Genomic DNA, 14,826 nt, shown 5'->3' with positions numbered 1-14,826 from the left:
CCTGGTTGAAAGGAACCAGAAATCTGCCTACCTCCTCCAACTTCCTCAAGAAGTTCTGAAGGGAGCCATAGGCCCCTGGGCTCCTGGGGAGGGTGCAGAAACCACTGGCCTTGGGCAAAAGTGATAGATTCTGTTATGCATGAGGTATGGAGCCTGGACCAGACATGTGGGAAGAGGTGCCCACACATGGTCTAGAGACAGGCTCCTATCCCTACTTGCTGCTCCTATGTCATTTTCCTGTTCTCTCCAGTGAGGTACATCTCCTGACTTTGTGCCATCTTGGGGCATCCCTGGGTTGGAGGGATCTCTGAAGTTCTGATGTCCCTTCCTGAGCAGACACTGAGAACAATGGAGCCAGCGGGCCCTTTCTCTAACTCAGTGCTTTCAGAATGATGCCCATGGACCATGCCGCTTCTGATGAGGGTCCAAGCAAATATTTCATCTCAGGCCACTAGATATGTGGGCCATAAAAATTCCTTTGGGGATGGATGGGACCAATGATTGATTAGTTCAGCAACTTTGCTTAGCGACTTGTAGGTATCAAGTGCAAGTAAAGACACCCAGGTATTCTGCTCTAGGTTTGTGCCCTCAAGACACTCACACTTGTGCACACAGGATGCTTGCTGCAGCTCTGCAGCAGTCAAAGACTGACCACATCCACGTGTCCTGCAGTAGGAGAATGGGACACGGTGTAGAGAGCTCACAGGATGGCATTCCAGCCAGCACTGACAATGGATTATGAAGAGCTATACAACGTGACAGGTCTCATGAATACAACATTAAACAAAAAGGCAGGCTGGGCGTGGTGCACACTTGTAATCCCAGCATTCAGGAGGCAGAGACCAGAGGATTGCGGTTCGCAGACAGCTTCAGCTGCTTAGTGAGGCCCTTCGCAACTCATTGAGACCCTGTTTCAAAAATAAAAAGACTGATAAATAGGACCGAGGTTGTAGCTTAAATAAATATTTATTTAAATAAATAAATGGGGTAGGAGTGTAGCTCAGAGGTAGAATGCCCCTGGGTTCCATCCCCAGTACCGCAAAACAAAAACAAAAACAAAAACAAAAACACTCAAAAGCAAAATACTGAAAGGTGTATAGAATGATACAACATACAAAATATTTATTTATTTATTTATTTATTTATTTATTTATTTATTTATTTATTTATTTATTTTTGTGGTACTGGGAATTGAAACCAGAGGCATTCTACCTCCAAGCTACGTCCCTTGCCTGATGTTACTTCTTTAATTGGAAACAGGGTCTTAATAGGTTTCTGAGAGTCTCGTTACTTGCCAAGGCTGGCTTTGAACCTGTGATCCTCCTGTCTCAGCCTTCCAAGTACTTGGCACACAAGTATGTGCCACCATACCCAGCTTTCAAAGTTCTTAAATATAAAAAAAAATTACAACAGAAATGATAAAAACAGAATTCAACACGACAGTTCTTGGGGGAACCCAGTTGGGGACAGCTATATACATTTTTTTTTTCTTTTGGTACTGGGGATGGAACCCAGGGGCATTCTACCTCTGAGCTACACTCCTACCCCATTTATTTATTTATTTATATTTTATTTTTTTGTGGTACTGAAGATCGAACCCAGGGGTATTCTACCTCCAAGCTACGCCATAAACCCTATTTTATTTTGAAATAGGGTCTCACTAAGTTTCAGAGAGCCTCACTGAATTGCTGAAGTTGGCTGCAAACCTGTGATGCTCCTTACTTAGCTCCCAAATACTGGGATTACAGGAGTGTGCCACCACTCCTGGCTAGGTATATAACTTATCCTGTTTTATTTCTAAGAGTGGAGTTACTGTATGAATGTTTATTATGTTCTTTATTATGTGCCAGTTGACTCCAAAACATGATTTGTGTTAGACTTGTTAATCTCTATTTAGGCTACCTCTGAGAACTGTGAGAAGTGGAGATTGTTCAAGATTTGAAGATGAGCGTGGGGACATAAGCTTGTAATCTCAGTACTTGGGAGGCTGAGACAGGAGGATCGCTGGTTTGCTGCCAGCCTCAGTTACTACTGAGGCTCTCTGCAATTTAGTGACTTAGTGAGACACTGTTTCAAAAATAAAGAATAAAAAATAGGGCTGGGGATGCATCTTGGAGGTAGAATGCTCCTGGGTCCATTTCCCCATCACAGGATTGGGAAGCTCTGCTTTTCCCTTTTCTTTCTCTTTATTTCTTCCTTCTTTTTCATTTTTCTCTTTCTTTTTATTTCTTGTAGTACTAGGGATTGAAATCAGAGGTGTTCTATCTCCAAGTTACACCCCTAGTCCTTTTTATTTTTTTGTCTGGAAACAGGGTCTAACTAGGTTGCTGAGAGTCTTGCTAAATTGCCGCGGCTGGCCTTGAACTTGTGATACTCCTGTCTCAGCCTCCCAAGTATTAGGATTACAGATATGCATCACCATACCTGGCCTTGCTTTTTTCTTTATTGAAATCTGAAATGATTCCTATTTATGGCTATAAAGCTATCAAACTTTCCCTTCTTTAAGGCACCAGGGCCTACCTTAATCTCAAGTCCTGTTTCTGAACCTGCAATCTTGACTTTCATTTCTATAAGAGAGATACATGAAGGTAAGACCTCCAGCATTCTCCCAGAATCCTCAAGGTCTAAATCTACCTCCCTGGCACTGCAAGTGCTGGTCACCATTAGCGCTGGGGACTCACCAGGCTTCTGATATATCGTCTGACATCTCAACCTCCCCCCCACCCGAATTAAGACTAGATTGGAGCTGTGTGTGGTGAAACACACCTGTAATCCCAGCACTTGGGAGGCTGAGACAGGGGGACTGCAGGTTTGAGTCTAGCCTTGGTGTCGCAAACCAGCTCAGTCTAATTGGGGCGCGAGTCCACTCGCGGTCGAAAACCTCAGCAAAGATGGGGAAGGATGAGAGTGAAGTACTGCAGCCTCTTCTCTGCAGCGATTCTTTCCCTTCTAGGAACTAAGGCACCTTGGCAACCTAGCGAGACCCTGTTACAAAGTAAAAATAAATAGCACTGGGGGTATATCTCAGAGGTAGAATGCATCTGAGTTTAATCTTCAGTACTACCACCACCACCACCACCACCAACAACAACAACAACAACAACAACAACCGAAGACAGGGATGGTTTAAATGGAAAACCACAATTCTTATGGCAAAAAACCTTGGAAGATTTAGGGGCATTCAGGGAGGTGATGGCTACCCTCTCTGACTTAGCCCCTACACAAATTATTTGTCTCAAGGCCATCAAGCAGTTCTTCAAGTGAAAGAAGAGAGATAATAGAATATTTTGTCATCAAGAAGAATATTTTATCATCAATTATTATCAAGAAAATTTGTTGAACTGGGCACTATATTTAAGTTTGCATGATAGGCTGAATATTATGGGAAGGATACAGTGAGGGTTAATATATTGTTCTTACGCATAAGGAGCCATAATTTGCTACATAGAAATTAGGAGTAAGATTTTTCACACAATTTGCCTAGGCAAAATAATTGAAACATAGCTCTGTCTCAGAGGAAAGAGGAACAAAGATAGCCCTACAAAGTCCCCATCCTGAGAAGACAGGAATACTTCTTTGCAGAGCTGGCTCTGGATTGGAATTATTCAGGCTGAAAGAAGTGGCAGTCGGCATTACCTTGGCTGTGGTGTCATTTTCCTCCTGAGAGTACATAAGCAGCGGGACCAAGCCCTCCAGGACTTGGCTCTCCATATCCATCTTCTCTTTGTGTTTCACAGACTTGATGGAGGCTCCAAAGAGGGTCATGGAGAAACGATGAACGTCAGGTCTCACCTATGAAGGGGGTATCCACAGGGAAGCAGCTCACCGGATCTGTCTATGCTTAGCTTATTAGACTTGTATGTGGAACTGGGTACAGTGGTACACGTCTGTAATCTCAGTACTTGGGAGGCTGAGACAGGAGGATTGCAGGTTTGAGGCCAGCTTCAGCAACTTACTAAGACCCTGTTTGTTTCAAAATAAAAAATAAAACAAAACAAAAAGGGCTGGGAGCTTCACTTGAAGGTAAAAATGCCTCTGGATTCAATCCCTAGTACCAAGAAGAAAAAAACTGTACATGGGTTGAAATGTCTTTTTTTTCCCCTTGTGGTCCTGGGGATGGAGTCCAGGGGCATTATACCTCTGAGCTACACCCCCAGCCCTATTTTTTATTCTTTATTTTGTGTGCGACACTACTTGTGTGCCACCCCTCCTGGATTTTTTTTTTTTATCTGAAAAACTAACAGGCTATGTGTGCTGTTGGCTCACGCCCATAATCTTAATACTTAGGAGGCTGAGACAGGAGAATCACAGGTCCAAGGCCAGCCTCAGCAACTTAGAACTTGTTTAAGAATACAGAATAATATATGGCTGGGTTTGTCGCTCAGAGGCAGAATGCCCCTGGTTTCAATCTGTAGTACCATAAAAATATAACAAAAAAATCAGAAAACAAACAAAAATTAAGTGACCCCCAGACCTACCAACATCATTTGTACCTGGAGGCATCTTGAGAGAAGAGAATTAAAAGTGCTTTGAAAACCAAAAGTTCTATATAAAATAGAACATACTTATCACTGTCCCAATTTCTCTCAGCGGCTGTGCCCATTCCCCTCACCCAGGGAGGCATCTCTGCTTTCAGGGTCTTACATCACCAAACAAGGAGAACGAGGTCTTGGCCACAGCAGCCAGGGTGGTGAAGTCCATCATCTGGATGAGCTGCAGGAGAGTCTTCATGGCCAACAAAACAACCTCCTCACTGGTTTCAGACAAGCTGTGTAAGATGCGAGGCAACAGGCTCTTGATGTCTTCCCTCTGTGTGTCCAAGGGAAGCGCATCACCGCCTCTCCTGGTACCCGGGGGAGGGTCTCACCTTTACCCAGTCCCTGGTGTTTGTTGAATTCCTAGTCGCTCTGGCTAGTCCAGGATGGAGAAGAAGTAGGAGGGCACAGTTGCCCTCTTTCAGGGCTGGACTAGCTGGCCTGCTGAGTGAGGAGGGGCAGGGCAGCTATGAGCTGACAGAGGACCAGGTGGTGAGGCCCAGGGATATGGCCTTGCCTTCCTGTAAGGAAGAGCGCTCCAACACAGAGAGCGAGCGGGGCGGCCAGCACAGGTCCCGGTGAGCACCCAGTGTGGGAAGTGCTCAAAGGCTTAGAGCCCTTAGCAGGAAGTCAATGGAATTTTATTGAGGATACTTAAGGGTCCTTCCCATACTGAATTAGGATTCTGCTCTTATGAAACTCCTAAAAGGAAGCAGTCTCAGGGTGTGTGTGTGTGTGTGTGTGTGTGTGTGTGTGTGTGTGTGTTTGTAAATAGAATAAAGCAACATATATTCATACATCCAGGCAGAATTCACATATACTGACACATCATTTTCCTTCAGACACACACAAACACACATAAACATATTTTTGTACTGGAGGTTGAACCCAGGGGCATTCTACCTCTGATCTTTTTTATTTTTTTGTTTTGAAATAGGGTCTTACTTGGTTGCTGAAAATCTCATTAAGTTGCTGAAGCTGGTCTTGAGCCTGCAATCCTCCTGTCTCAGTTTCCCAAGTACTGGGATTACAGGTGTGTGCCACCAAGACTAGCTAGATAAATAACTTACCTTATTATTTTTTTGTGTGTGTTTGGTACTGGGGGTGGAACCCAGAGGCCTTCTATATCCAGACTATACTCCCAGACCTATTTATTTATTTATTTATTTATTTATTTATTTATTTATGTATTGTGGTACTGGGGGTGAAACCCAGAGGCTTTCTACATCCAGGCTATACTCCCAGAACTATTTTTTTTCTTATTTTTAAATAAAATAAATAGAACTCAAGTAACAAGACTGAAGCCTCTGGGTTACTCATCTCTTTTGACTGAGTCCTAGTTTCCTAGGGAGGATGGGGGGTGGGGGACGCGGCCTCTTCCAACGCGAAGGCCGATGATCTCTGTCTTAGATGAGAAGTATCTTGGGAGCAGATCGATGGCCTATCCCAGTTACTCCAGATCGATGGCCTATCCCAGTTACTCCAGATCGATGGCCTATCCCAGTTACTCCAGATCGATGGCCTATCCCAGTTACTCCACAGGACAACAGGGTACGAAGCATAAAGGTACCCATGAATGTTGTCCAGGCTGTGATGATAACAAGTACAGCACCCACACAAATTATAGGTTTCAAATATATGACTAGAACTGGTCATGGTGGCATGTGTCTGTAATCCCAGTACTTGGGAGGCTGAGACAGAAGGATCACAAGTTTGCTGCTAGCCTTAACAACTTATCAAGACCTTCAGCAACTTAGTGAGACCCTTATTTCAAAATAAAAAATAAGACTGGAAGTGTAACTCAGAGGTAGAACGCCCCTGGGTTCAATCCCCAGTGCCACATACACACAATAAACAGGTAATACAAAGGTGTAGGGATTTCTCTTGGAGATAGAATACCCCTGGTTCAATCCTCAGTAACACACACACACACACACACACTGAATATATGTAAATTGGACTTTTAAGAATATGTTTAATTTTCTAGTATTCAGTACTTGGATATTTCCTAGGTATAAAATTTAAATGATAAAGGAGAGAGTGCAGTGGGAAGGACCTCCCAACTATTCCTGTTCCCCATTTCCAATTACTTTTCAGTTTCTTGGGCATCAGTTTTGGGGGGTTCTAAACTGACTTCAGAATCTGTAATGGGGCCTCCTACCAGCTCCTGGTGTTCGGCGAGGTTGCACAGTCCCTTTAGGGCAAGAGTTCTAAAGAGACAGTTTTCATGATACAACCAGTCTTTCAAGCGGGCAGTGGAGTATACTCTGGGGAGTCTCCTGGCCACAGGACTCTGGAGGAGCTAAAGAATCAGAAATCAGCCAAAGAAATGACCTTTGAGCCCCTTTCCATGAGGGCAGCCACCTCCCCATCAACTCCAAAATCAATACTCCCCTCTGAAGTCCCTATGTTACAGCACATACTCTAGGGTGATACTGATGTTGGAGGCACATAAGGAGTTCTGAGTGAAGAAAGTGTGGGAAGAGTGTCAACAGACTTGAATTTGAAGAACACTTCTATCAATGCCTGAGAGGTCCCCGGTCTGCCACTTAGCTGGGTATGCCCTGGAGAGGCAGGCTCAGCTATTTCACAGGCATCCGGAGCCCAGAGCCTGGAGAAGGTCTTACCTCCACAAAAAAGCCTGCAGCCGTGAGTTTATGTATATCATTCCCTCGGTTAAGAAGAGGCACGAGCAAGTACAGGACCTTTTGTGCAAGCAGGCCGTTACTTTCCAGCAGTGCACTGAAACACACACCAACGCAATGACTCTCATGTGGGTCCCACCCAGGGGCATTTTCTCAGGGGCCTGTCAAGTTAGTTTTTGCCCAGTTTCAGGTATAGAGAAAGATCTGGCAGGTGCAGGACCTGTGAAAACTTGGCCAGGTGATGGAGAGTGCCCCTGTCTTAGGAGAAGGTTATCTGGCCTTAGTTGCTGTGACAATCAAAAGGAAAAAAAAAAAAAAAAAAACACCTAACACAATACTGACTTAGACCAGGGCTGGCCAAGTGTGGTGGTACAAGCCTATGATCTCAGTACTTGGGAGGCTGAGACAGGAGGCTCATAGGTTCAAGGATAGCTTCAGCAACGTTGCAAGGCTCTCAGCAACCTAACAGGACCTTGTTTCAAAAACAAAAAAAATATGGCTAGGGGTGTAGCTCAGAGATAGAATACCCCTGGGTTCAATCCCTAGCAAAACAAAAACAAAAAGAGAACAAGAAAAAGAATAGGTGTATGTATGCATGACAAGGGAGCCTTACTTGGCAAGTAGAGCTATTCCCTGAAGATGGCAATCTTTTCCTTCTAGAAGAGTCCATCCTTTATTCCTTTCCATGATACTGAATTCCCTCCAACACAATGTTCTAAGGAGGAGAGTCTTTGTAGCTTGCATGGCAAAGCTAAGCCAAACAAAAACAGTACAGGTGACTAGGAGAGATCTCACCCAATTGTAGGCACACAGTCATCTGCTCTTGCTGGGGAGGGCCAGGCCTTGCCAGCTGCTGGCCTGTGATTCTCCCTTTGCTAGATTTCTTGAAGACTCTTAATACTCTTACTTGAAAGGACCTTCAAACAAATTTTCAGCCTAAATAAATCTAACTAGATTTTGTTTCCCCAAGACTTCGGAAGAAATTTTTTACTAAAACAAATGCTAAACAGATATTCACTAATTGAAAAAAAATCTCTATTGGAATAAAACTTATACCCTATAAGATAATTCATCCTCATGGCTTTTACTTTAGTTAATTAATTCATTAACTTTTTGTAGTGCTGGGGATCGAACCCAGGGGCATTCTACCTCTAAGCTACACCCCAGTCCTATTTTATTATTATTGATTTTTTTATATTTTTTTGGTGGTACTGGGGTTCCTGGAAACCCTTCTACCTCCAGGCTACACTCCCAGACCTATTTTATACTTTTTAAAAATTTTTATTTGGAAACAGGGTCTCTTAAGCCAGTGCGGCTGGCTTTGAACCTGCGCGATCCTCCTGTCTCCGCCTCCCAAGAGCAGGGATTACAAGCGTGCGCCACCATGCCCGGCCTATTTTATTATTTTATTTTTAATTTTGAATCAGGGTCTCACTAAATTGTGGAGGGCCTCACTCGGTAGCTGAGGCTGGCTGGGAACCTGCGATCCTCCTGTCTCAGCCTCTCAAGTACTGGGATTACAAGCGTGTGTCACCATGCCCGGCTAAATTTTAGCAGTTTTGCTTGTCTCTGTCCCTGCTCTATTTATCAGGAAAGGGCTGGCGTGCTCGCGCACATTATTTGAACACCTAGACTCACATAGCCAAATCTGCCTGGGTGCCAAGGAAACAAGACCACCAGGGAAAGCCTCAAATACTTCCCAGGCACTCCATCCTCGTCTCCTGGTGGCTGCTGACTGTTAGCTCCTCACAGTTGGGACCACACCTCGGCTAGCTCTGTGCCCACCGCAAGTGCCCACTGCTAAACGGCAAGATCTCAGTGGACAGTACCCCAAGGGCGTGACCTCTGTTGACACGTTTTGGTCTGCGTACAGGCCGCCTGGGATGGCAACGTCAGACATGGTGAGGCCGATGCTGTGGTGAATCTGGATGAGCAGCGTCATGAGCAGCTGAGGAAAGAGCCGGAACATGGCCGCTCGAAGCCTGTTTCCCACGAACACCTCACACAGGGCGCCTGTTGCCTGTGGTAGAGAAGACAGAGTAGAGCTGAGCATCTGGCCTGACCTCACCCTGCTGTGTTACGCCAGAACACGCCTTCTGGTTCCACTAGCCCGCAGGCAGACAGTGGTGATCAGGAACAGGAGTAAAATGGTCCTTAGAAGCTATGCGGTGGTGCACACCTGTACTCCCAGTACTTGGGAGGCCAAGCCAGAATCACAAGTTCAAGGACGGCCTCACCAAGTAGTGAGAATCTCACCATCTTAGCAAAACCCTGTTTCAAAATAAAAATGAACTGGGTGTGGTGGCGCACGCTTGTAATCCCAGCATTTGGGAGGTGAAGAACAGAGGATCATGGTTCACAGACAGCCTTAGCTACTTAGCGAGGCCCTTCCCAACTCAGTGAGACCCTGTTTCAAAAATTAAACCGACTAAAAACTAGGGCTGGGGGTGTAGCTCGGAGTTACAATGTCCCTGGGTCCCATCCCTAGTACTGCAAAAATAAATAAATAAATAAAATTAAAGAAATTTAAAAAATAAAATAGGGCTGGGAGCCAGGCATGGTGGTACACACTTGTAATCCCAGTTCTTGGGAGGGTGAGACAAGAGGATCACAGGTTCGTGGCCAGCTTAAGCAACTTGTGAGGCCCTCGGTAACTTAGTGAGACCCTGTTTCAAAATAAAGAATAAAATAGGGCCGGGGATGTAGCTCAGAAGTAGAATGCCCCTGGATTCAATCCACAGTAACACACACACACACACACACACACACACACACACACACACACAAAATGATTGACAGAAGCAACCTTTGAGAGGGACCAAAAAAGAACCTTCTTCAGATGGCATCAGTCACCCCAGAGGAGAGCGTGGCGGGGCGGGGAGTTAGAGGGCAGAGCTCCGTGGCTTACAGCGACAGCCACGTAGGCCATCTTCTCTGTGGGGAGCGCATTGTGGCATTTCTGCAGCTTCCTCAGGAGCCTCCACAGGATCCAGGTTGTGCTGGGCAGCTCTGCCTCCAGGGCTCTCCACAGCTCCGTCAGGTGCCTGGAAACACAGAGCGAGAAGGTTCAGAACAGCTCGTTTAGTCCAGTCATGACCACAGCCGTCCTAGAGTATGTTTGGAATCCAGTCTATAAGAGGATTTCCTCTCTGCTCAGTTCTTCAAAATGGAGGTGTCAAAAGATATACTATAGCCAGAGCCAGGCGTGGTGGTGCACGCTTGTAATCCCCGCGCTTGGGAGGCGGAGACAGGAGGATCGTGCATGTTCGAAGCCAGCTGCGCACGCTGGCTTAGGAGACCTTGTTTCCAAATTAAAAAAAAATGTAAAAATAGGTCTGGGAGTGTAGCCCGGAGGTAGAAGGGCTTCCAGGAACCCCAGTACCATAAAAAAAAAAATAGAGCTGGGGGTGTAGCTCAGAGGTAGAATGCCCCAGCATTCAATTCCCAGCACCCCCCCCCCCGCACAAGCACACAAAATTACTTTAACTTAATAATCTAATATAAAGGCCATATTTAAACTTTCTCAAAAAAGTTTTTCATAGCTTTTGTTTTGTTTTGTTTTGGTATTGGGGATAGAACCCAGGGGATTCAACCTCTGAGCTATATCCCAGCCCTTCATTACTACTACGACTACTATTACTATTACTACTACTACTATTTTGTGGTCCCAGGGCATTCTACCTCTGAGATGAACCCACAACCCTATTTAATTTTTTATTTGGAAACAGAGTCTCACTAAATTGCTGAAGACCTTGCTAAGTTGCTGAGGCTGGCCTCAAACCTGCCATCTTCCATCTTCTTGTCTCAGCCTCCCAAATACTGGGTTTACAGGGATGAGCTACTATGCCCAGCTGTAGCTTTGTTTTTGTGTTAGGAGTAAATCAAGGTCAATTATTGCATTGAGTTATGTTGCTTTAATCTTTCTTTTCTCTCTCTCTCTCTCTTTTTTTTTTTTTTTTTTTGGTATGTGGTACTGGGGATGGAACCAGGGGCATTCTACGTGTGAGCTATACCCAGCCCTTTTTATTTTTTATCCTGAAACAGAACCTTGCTAGGTTTTTCAGTCTTGCTACTTGTTCAGGCCGTCATTAACCTGTGATCCTCCTGTCTCAATCTCCCAGGTACTGGGAGCACAGGTGTGCTCTATCGCTTTTTGTCTAGAAGAGTGCCCTCACTATTTTTTCTTTCATGACAATAATGTTTTCTCTTTTTTTTGTGGTACTGGGGATTGAACCCTGAGGCATTCTACCTTTGAGCTACACCCAGAGACCAATTTTATTTCTTATTTGGAAATAGGGTCTTGCTGGGTTGATGACAATCTCACTACTTGCTGAGGCTGTGTCTCAAGTACTGGGATTACAAGTGCGCATCACCCTGCCTAGCTAACTTTTGTTTTTTTTAAGAGTCCAGTTCAGCGGGGTGTGGTGGCGCATGCTTGTAATTCCAGCATCTGGGAGGCTTAGACTGAGGAATCACGGTTCAAGGACAGCCTCAGCTACTTAGTGAGGCACTCTGCAATTTAGTGAGACCCTGTTTCAAAAAAATAAAGAATAAAAAATAGGGCAGGGAGTGTAGCTCAGAGGTCAAATGCCCCTAGGTTCCATCCCCAGACCCACACACAAAAAAAGAAAAAAGTCCAGTTCAATGATCTTATAGGATGCTCTCTATTCTGGATTTATTGACCTACCTCCTTATGTTTAGGTATTATAGTCTGATTTGGGGGTGGTAGTACTGGGGATTGAACCCAGGGTTACTCTACCTCTAACCTATACTCTCAGCCCTTTTTTTATATGTACTTTTTTATTTTTGGAAACAGGGTCTCCTAGGCCAGCATGGCTGGCTTCGAACCTGCGCGATCCTCCTGTCTCTGCCTCCCAAACACGGGGATTACAAGCGTGTACCACCAGGCCTGGCTACTCTCAGCCCTTTTTAATTTTTGTTTTTGAAACAGGGTCTCATTAGGTTGCTAAGAATGTCCTGTGCTGCTAAGGCTGTCCTCAAAGCTGTGATCTTCCTGTCTCAGCCTCCCAAGTACTAGGATTATAGGCTGTGCCCACATGCCTGGTTTGTACTGTGACATGTCATAGGCACCAGTCTGTATCTTATCTCCTCTACAAGAGCATCATTAGATTTTTAGGGGAACCCTGTCCCACAATACTCAGAGTTGTGTCACATACTCCCATTTTTTTCCCCCCTGGTGGTACTGAGGATTAAACCCAGAGGCATTCTACCTACCTCTGAGCTACACCACCAGCCATGTTTTGTTTTATTTTTTTTAATTTATAAACAGAGTCGGGCGTGGTGGCACATGCTTGTAATCCCAGCATTTGGGAGGCTGAGATGAGATGATCGCAGTTCTCAGACAGCCTCAGCTACTTAGTGAGACTCGTTTAAAATAAAGAATAAAAAAGTACTGGAATTACAGACATTTACCACCACGCCCAGCATGGGTACCCCAATTTAATTCAGAGGCTGACCAGAGTTCTGTTACCTGTCATATGGTAGTGGATGGCACAGAAGGTGGCTGAGCACTGTGTCTGTGTACTTGGGCCTGGAGACAAAAAGACTCACAGTATCTATTACTTGTTGACGGACTTTACGTTGGCTGATTGTGGACAACCGGGCACAGATAACTCCCATAATTTCTGGTACCTAAAGAGGAAAAATAAATCACTAAGACCTTAATTCTGTGAAACAGTGATGGTAACAGTGGATATTGTGGCATTTATTTTTTTCTTCTTTTTTTTACATTTTTATTTGTGGTACCGGGGACTGAACCAAAGGGCATTCTACCTCCGAGCTACACCCAACCCTATTTTTTATTCTTTATTTGGAAACAGGGTCTCACAAATTTGCAGAGGGCCTCACTAAGTAGCTAAGGCTGGCTGTGAATGTGTGATCTTCCTGTCTCAGCCTCCCACTTACTGGGATTACAAGTTTGTGTCACCATACCTGGCTATGGCCATTTCTGGAAGGTACTAAGAAGTGACCTTTAAGCAAAAAAATTATTTTTAATTTTAAAAGTTCCTATTTACAACATATCTGTATGTATGTGTATGCATATAAAAGGATTTGGAAGGATGTATATACAAAGATGTTATTAGTGTGTCTTTGAGTGATGAGATATTAGATTTTTTTACTTCTTATTTTTCTCATTTCCCCTCAATGATACATGTTGATTTCAAAAAAACAAACTAAGCAAAGTGTTGCAAGAAAGCTGGTTTTTTTCCACTCTGACTCTGCTGATGGCCAGAGCCCTTACCTACGTCCACTCAGAGACATCTCTTGGCCCGGTGGAGGAAGCCGGAGCCACAGGACTTGGGTCCTATTCTGTGCTGGCATACTCTTCCATGCACACTAACGGCTTCAGATCTCTGTGACTGTCCTCAGTGAGGAGGCCCTCAACAACCTCACACGAAAGGCTGTCAGTGCCCGGCGGCTGGAGACTGGCTAAAGGATGGGCCCATCTCTAGCTAATAAAATGCCAGGGAAACATTTCCTGGGGGGTTTTGCAAAGAATTTCTTTCCTCAATAAAGGGACAAAAAGGAGAGCAACGTCTTTCTTCTTTCTGAATAGTCTTACCTGCTGTTTTTGTGTGTGGTACCAGGAATTGAAACTAGGGGTCTTCTACCGTTATACCCCCAGCACTTTTTATTTTTATTTTTTTAGTTTTTAAGAGCTACACACACACACACACACACACACACACTTAGCTGGGTGTGGTGGCACACGCTTGTAATCCCAACATTCGGGAGGCTGAGACCGGAGGATCGCGGTTCGCGGACAGCCTCAGCTACTTAGTGAGGCCCTCTGCAACTCAGTGAGACCCGGTTTCAAAATAAAGAATAAAAAATAGGGCAGGGGGTGTAGCTTGGAGGTCAAATCCCCCTGGGCCCATCCCCAGACCCGCCAAAAAAAAAAAATATATATATATATAGACTTTTATTGGTGCATTACAGTCTCAAATCATGTCAATCATGCTGATAGTGACATGCGTGCACACAGCAGTTGGTGGTCTTCCTCCCTCCATTCTCCTCTCCTTCCCCAGATGGGATATTGAGGTTGACATTGGTATTCTCACATGTATACATAATGTAGATAGATGTAATTCCTTCACTGATCCCCCCTCTGCTTCCCCTAGACCACCTCCCTGGCTCCATTAAGTTTCTCCTCTATTTTCTGAAGCTCCTTTGGTATTCCAATTATTCCTTAGCTTTCCCATGTGAGAGAAAGCATATGACCCTTCACTTTCTGTGACTGGCTAATCTCACTTAACATCATGTTCTTTAGGCCCATCCATTTTCTTGCAAATGATGTAATTTTTTCTCCTCTATTGCTGAGTAGAATTCCATTGGGTGTATATCTCACAATTTTGTAATCTATTCATCTGTTGATGGACAACTAGGTTGGTTCCATAATTTGGCTATTGTGAATTGTGCATACTGTAATTCTCTGATTTCAGTCCCTTTGGAAAGATACCAAGGAGTGGCATAGCTGGGACTTTTTTTTTTATTTTGAAATAGGGTCTAACTTGCTAAGTTTCCTTCCTTCCTTCCTTCCTTCCTTCCTTCCTTCCTTCCTTCCTTCCTTCTTTCTTTTTGTGGTACTGGGGATGGAACCCAGGGGCATTGTACCTCTGAGCTAC

At 44.6% G+C, this 14,826-nt stretch overlaps 1 protein-coding gene across 1 annotated transcript in view; it reads right to left on the bottom strand.

Annotated features, from left to right (window-relative positions):
- The window catches only part of MROH8 (maestro heat like repeat family member 8), a gene marked incomplete at both ends in the record, with an annotated part of 54,592 nt that overhangs the window by 4,742 nt on the left and 35,024 nt on the right, over positions 1-14,826 (bottom strand). The window contains 10 exons of the mRNA XM_080716517.1: positions 32-83; positions 602-666; positions 3,637-3,792; positions 4,645-4,809; positions 6,697-6,837; positions 7,163-7,277; positions 7,794-7,931; positions 9,010-9,200; positions 10,089-10,224; positions 12,672-12,832. Coding sequence (XP_080572643.1) covers positions 32-83; positions 602-666; positions 3,637-3,792; positions 4,645-4,809; positions 6,697-6,837; positions 7,163-7,277; positions 7,794-7,931; positions 9,010-9,200; positions 10,089-10,224; positions 12,672-12,832 — 1,320 coding nt within the window. The remainder of the gene's footprint in view (positions 1-31; positions 84-601; positions 667-3,636; positions 3,793-4,644; positions 4,810-6,696; positions 6,838-7,162; positions 7,278-7,793; positions 7,932-9,009; positions 9,201-10,088; positions 10,225-12,671; positions 12,833-14,826) is intronic.

Source organism: Muscardinus avellanarius (genome assembly GCF_963383645.1).
Source record: "Muscardinus avellanarius genome assembly, chromosome: 19".
NCBI lineage: Eukaryota > Metazoa > Chordata > Mammalia > Rodentia > Gliridae > Muscardinus > Muscardinus avellanarius.
Note: the sequence above shows the minus strand (reverse complement) of the source record. Positions and strands in the feature narration are given on the sequence as shown.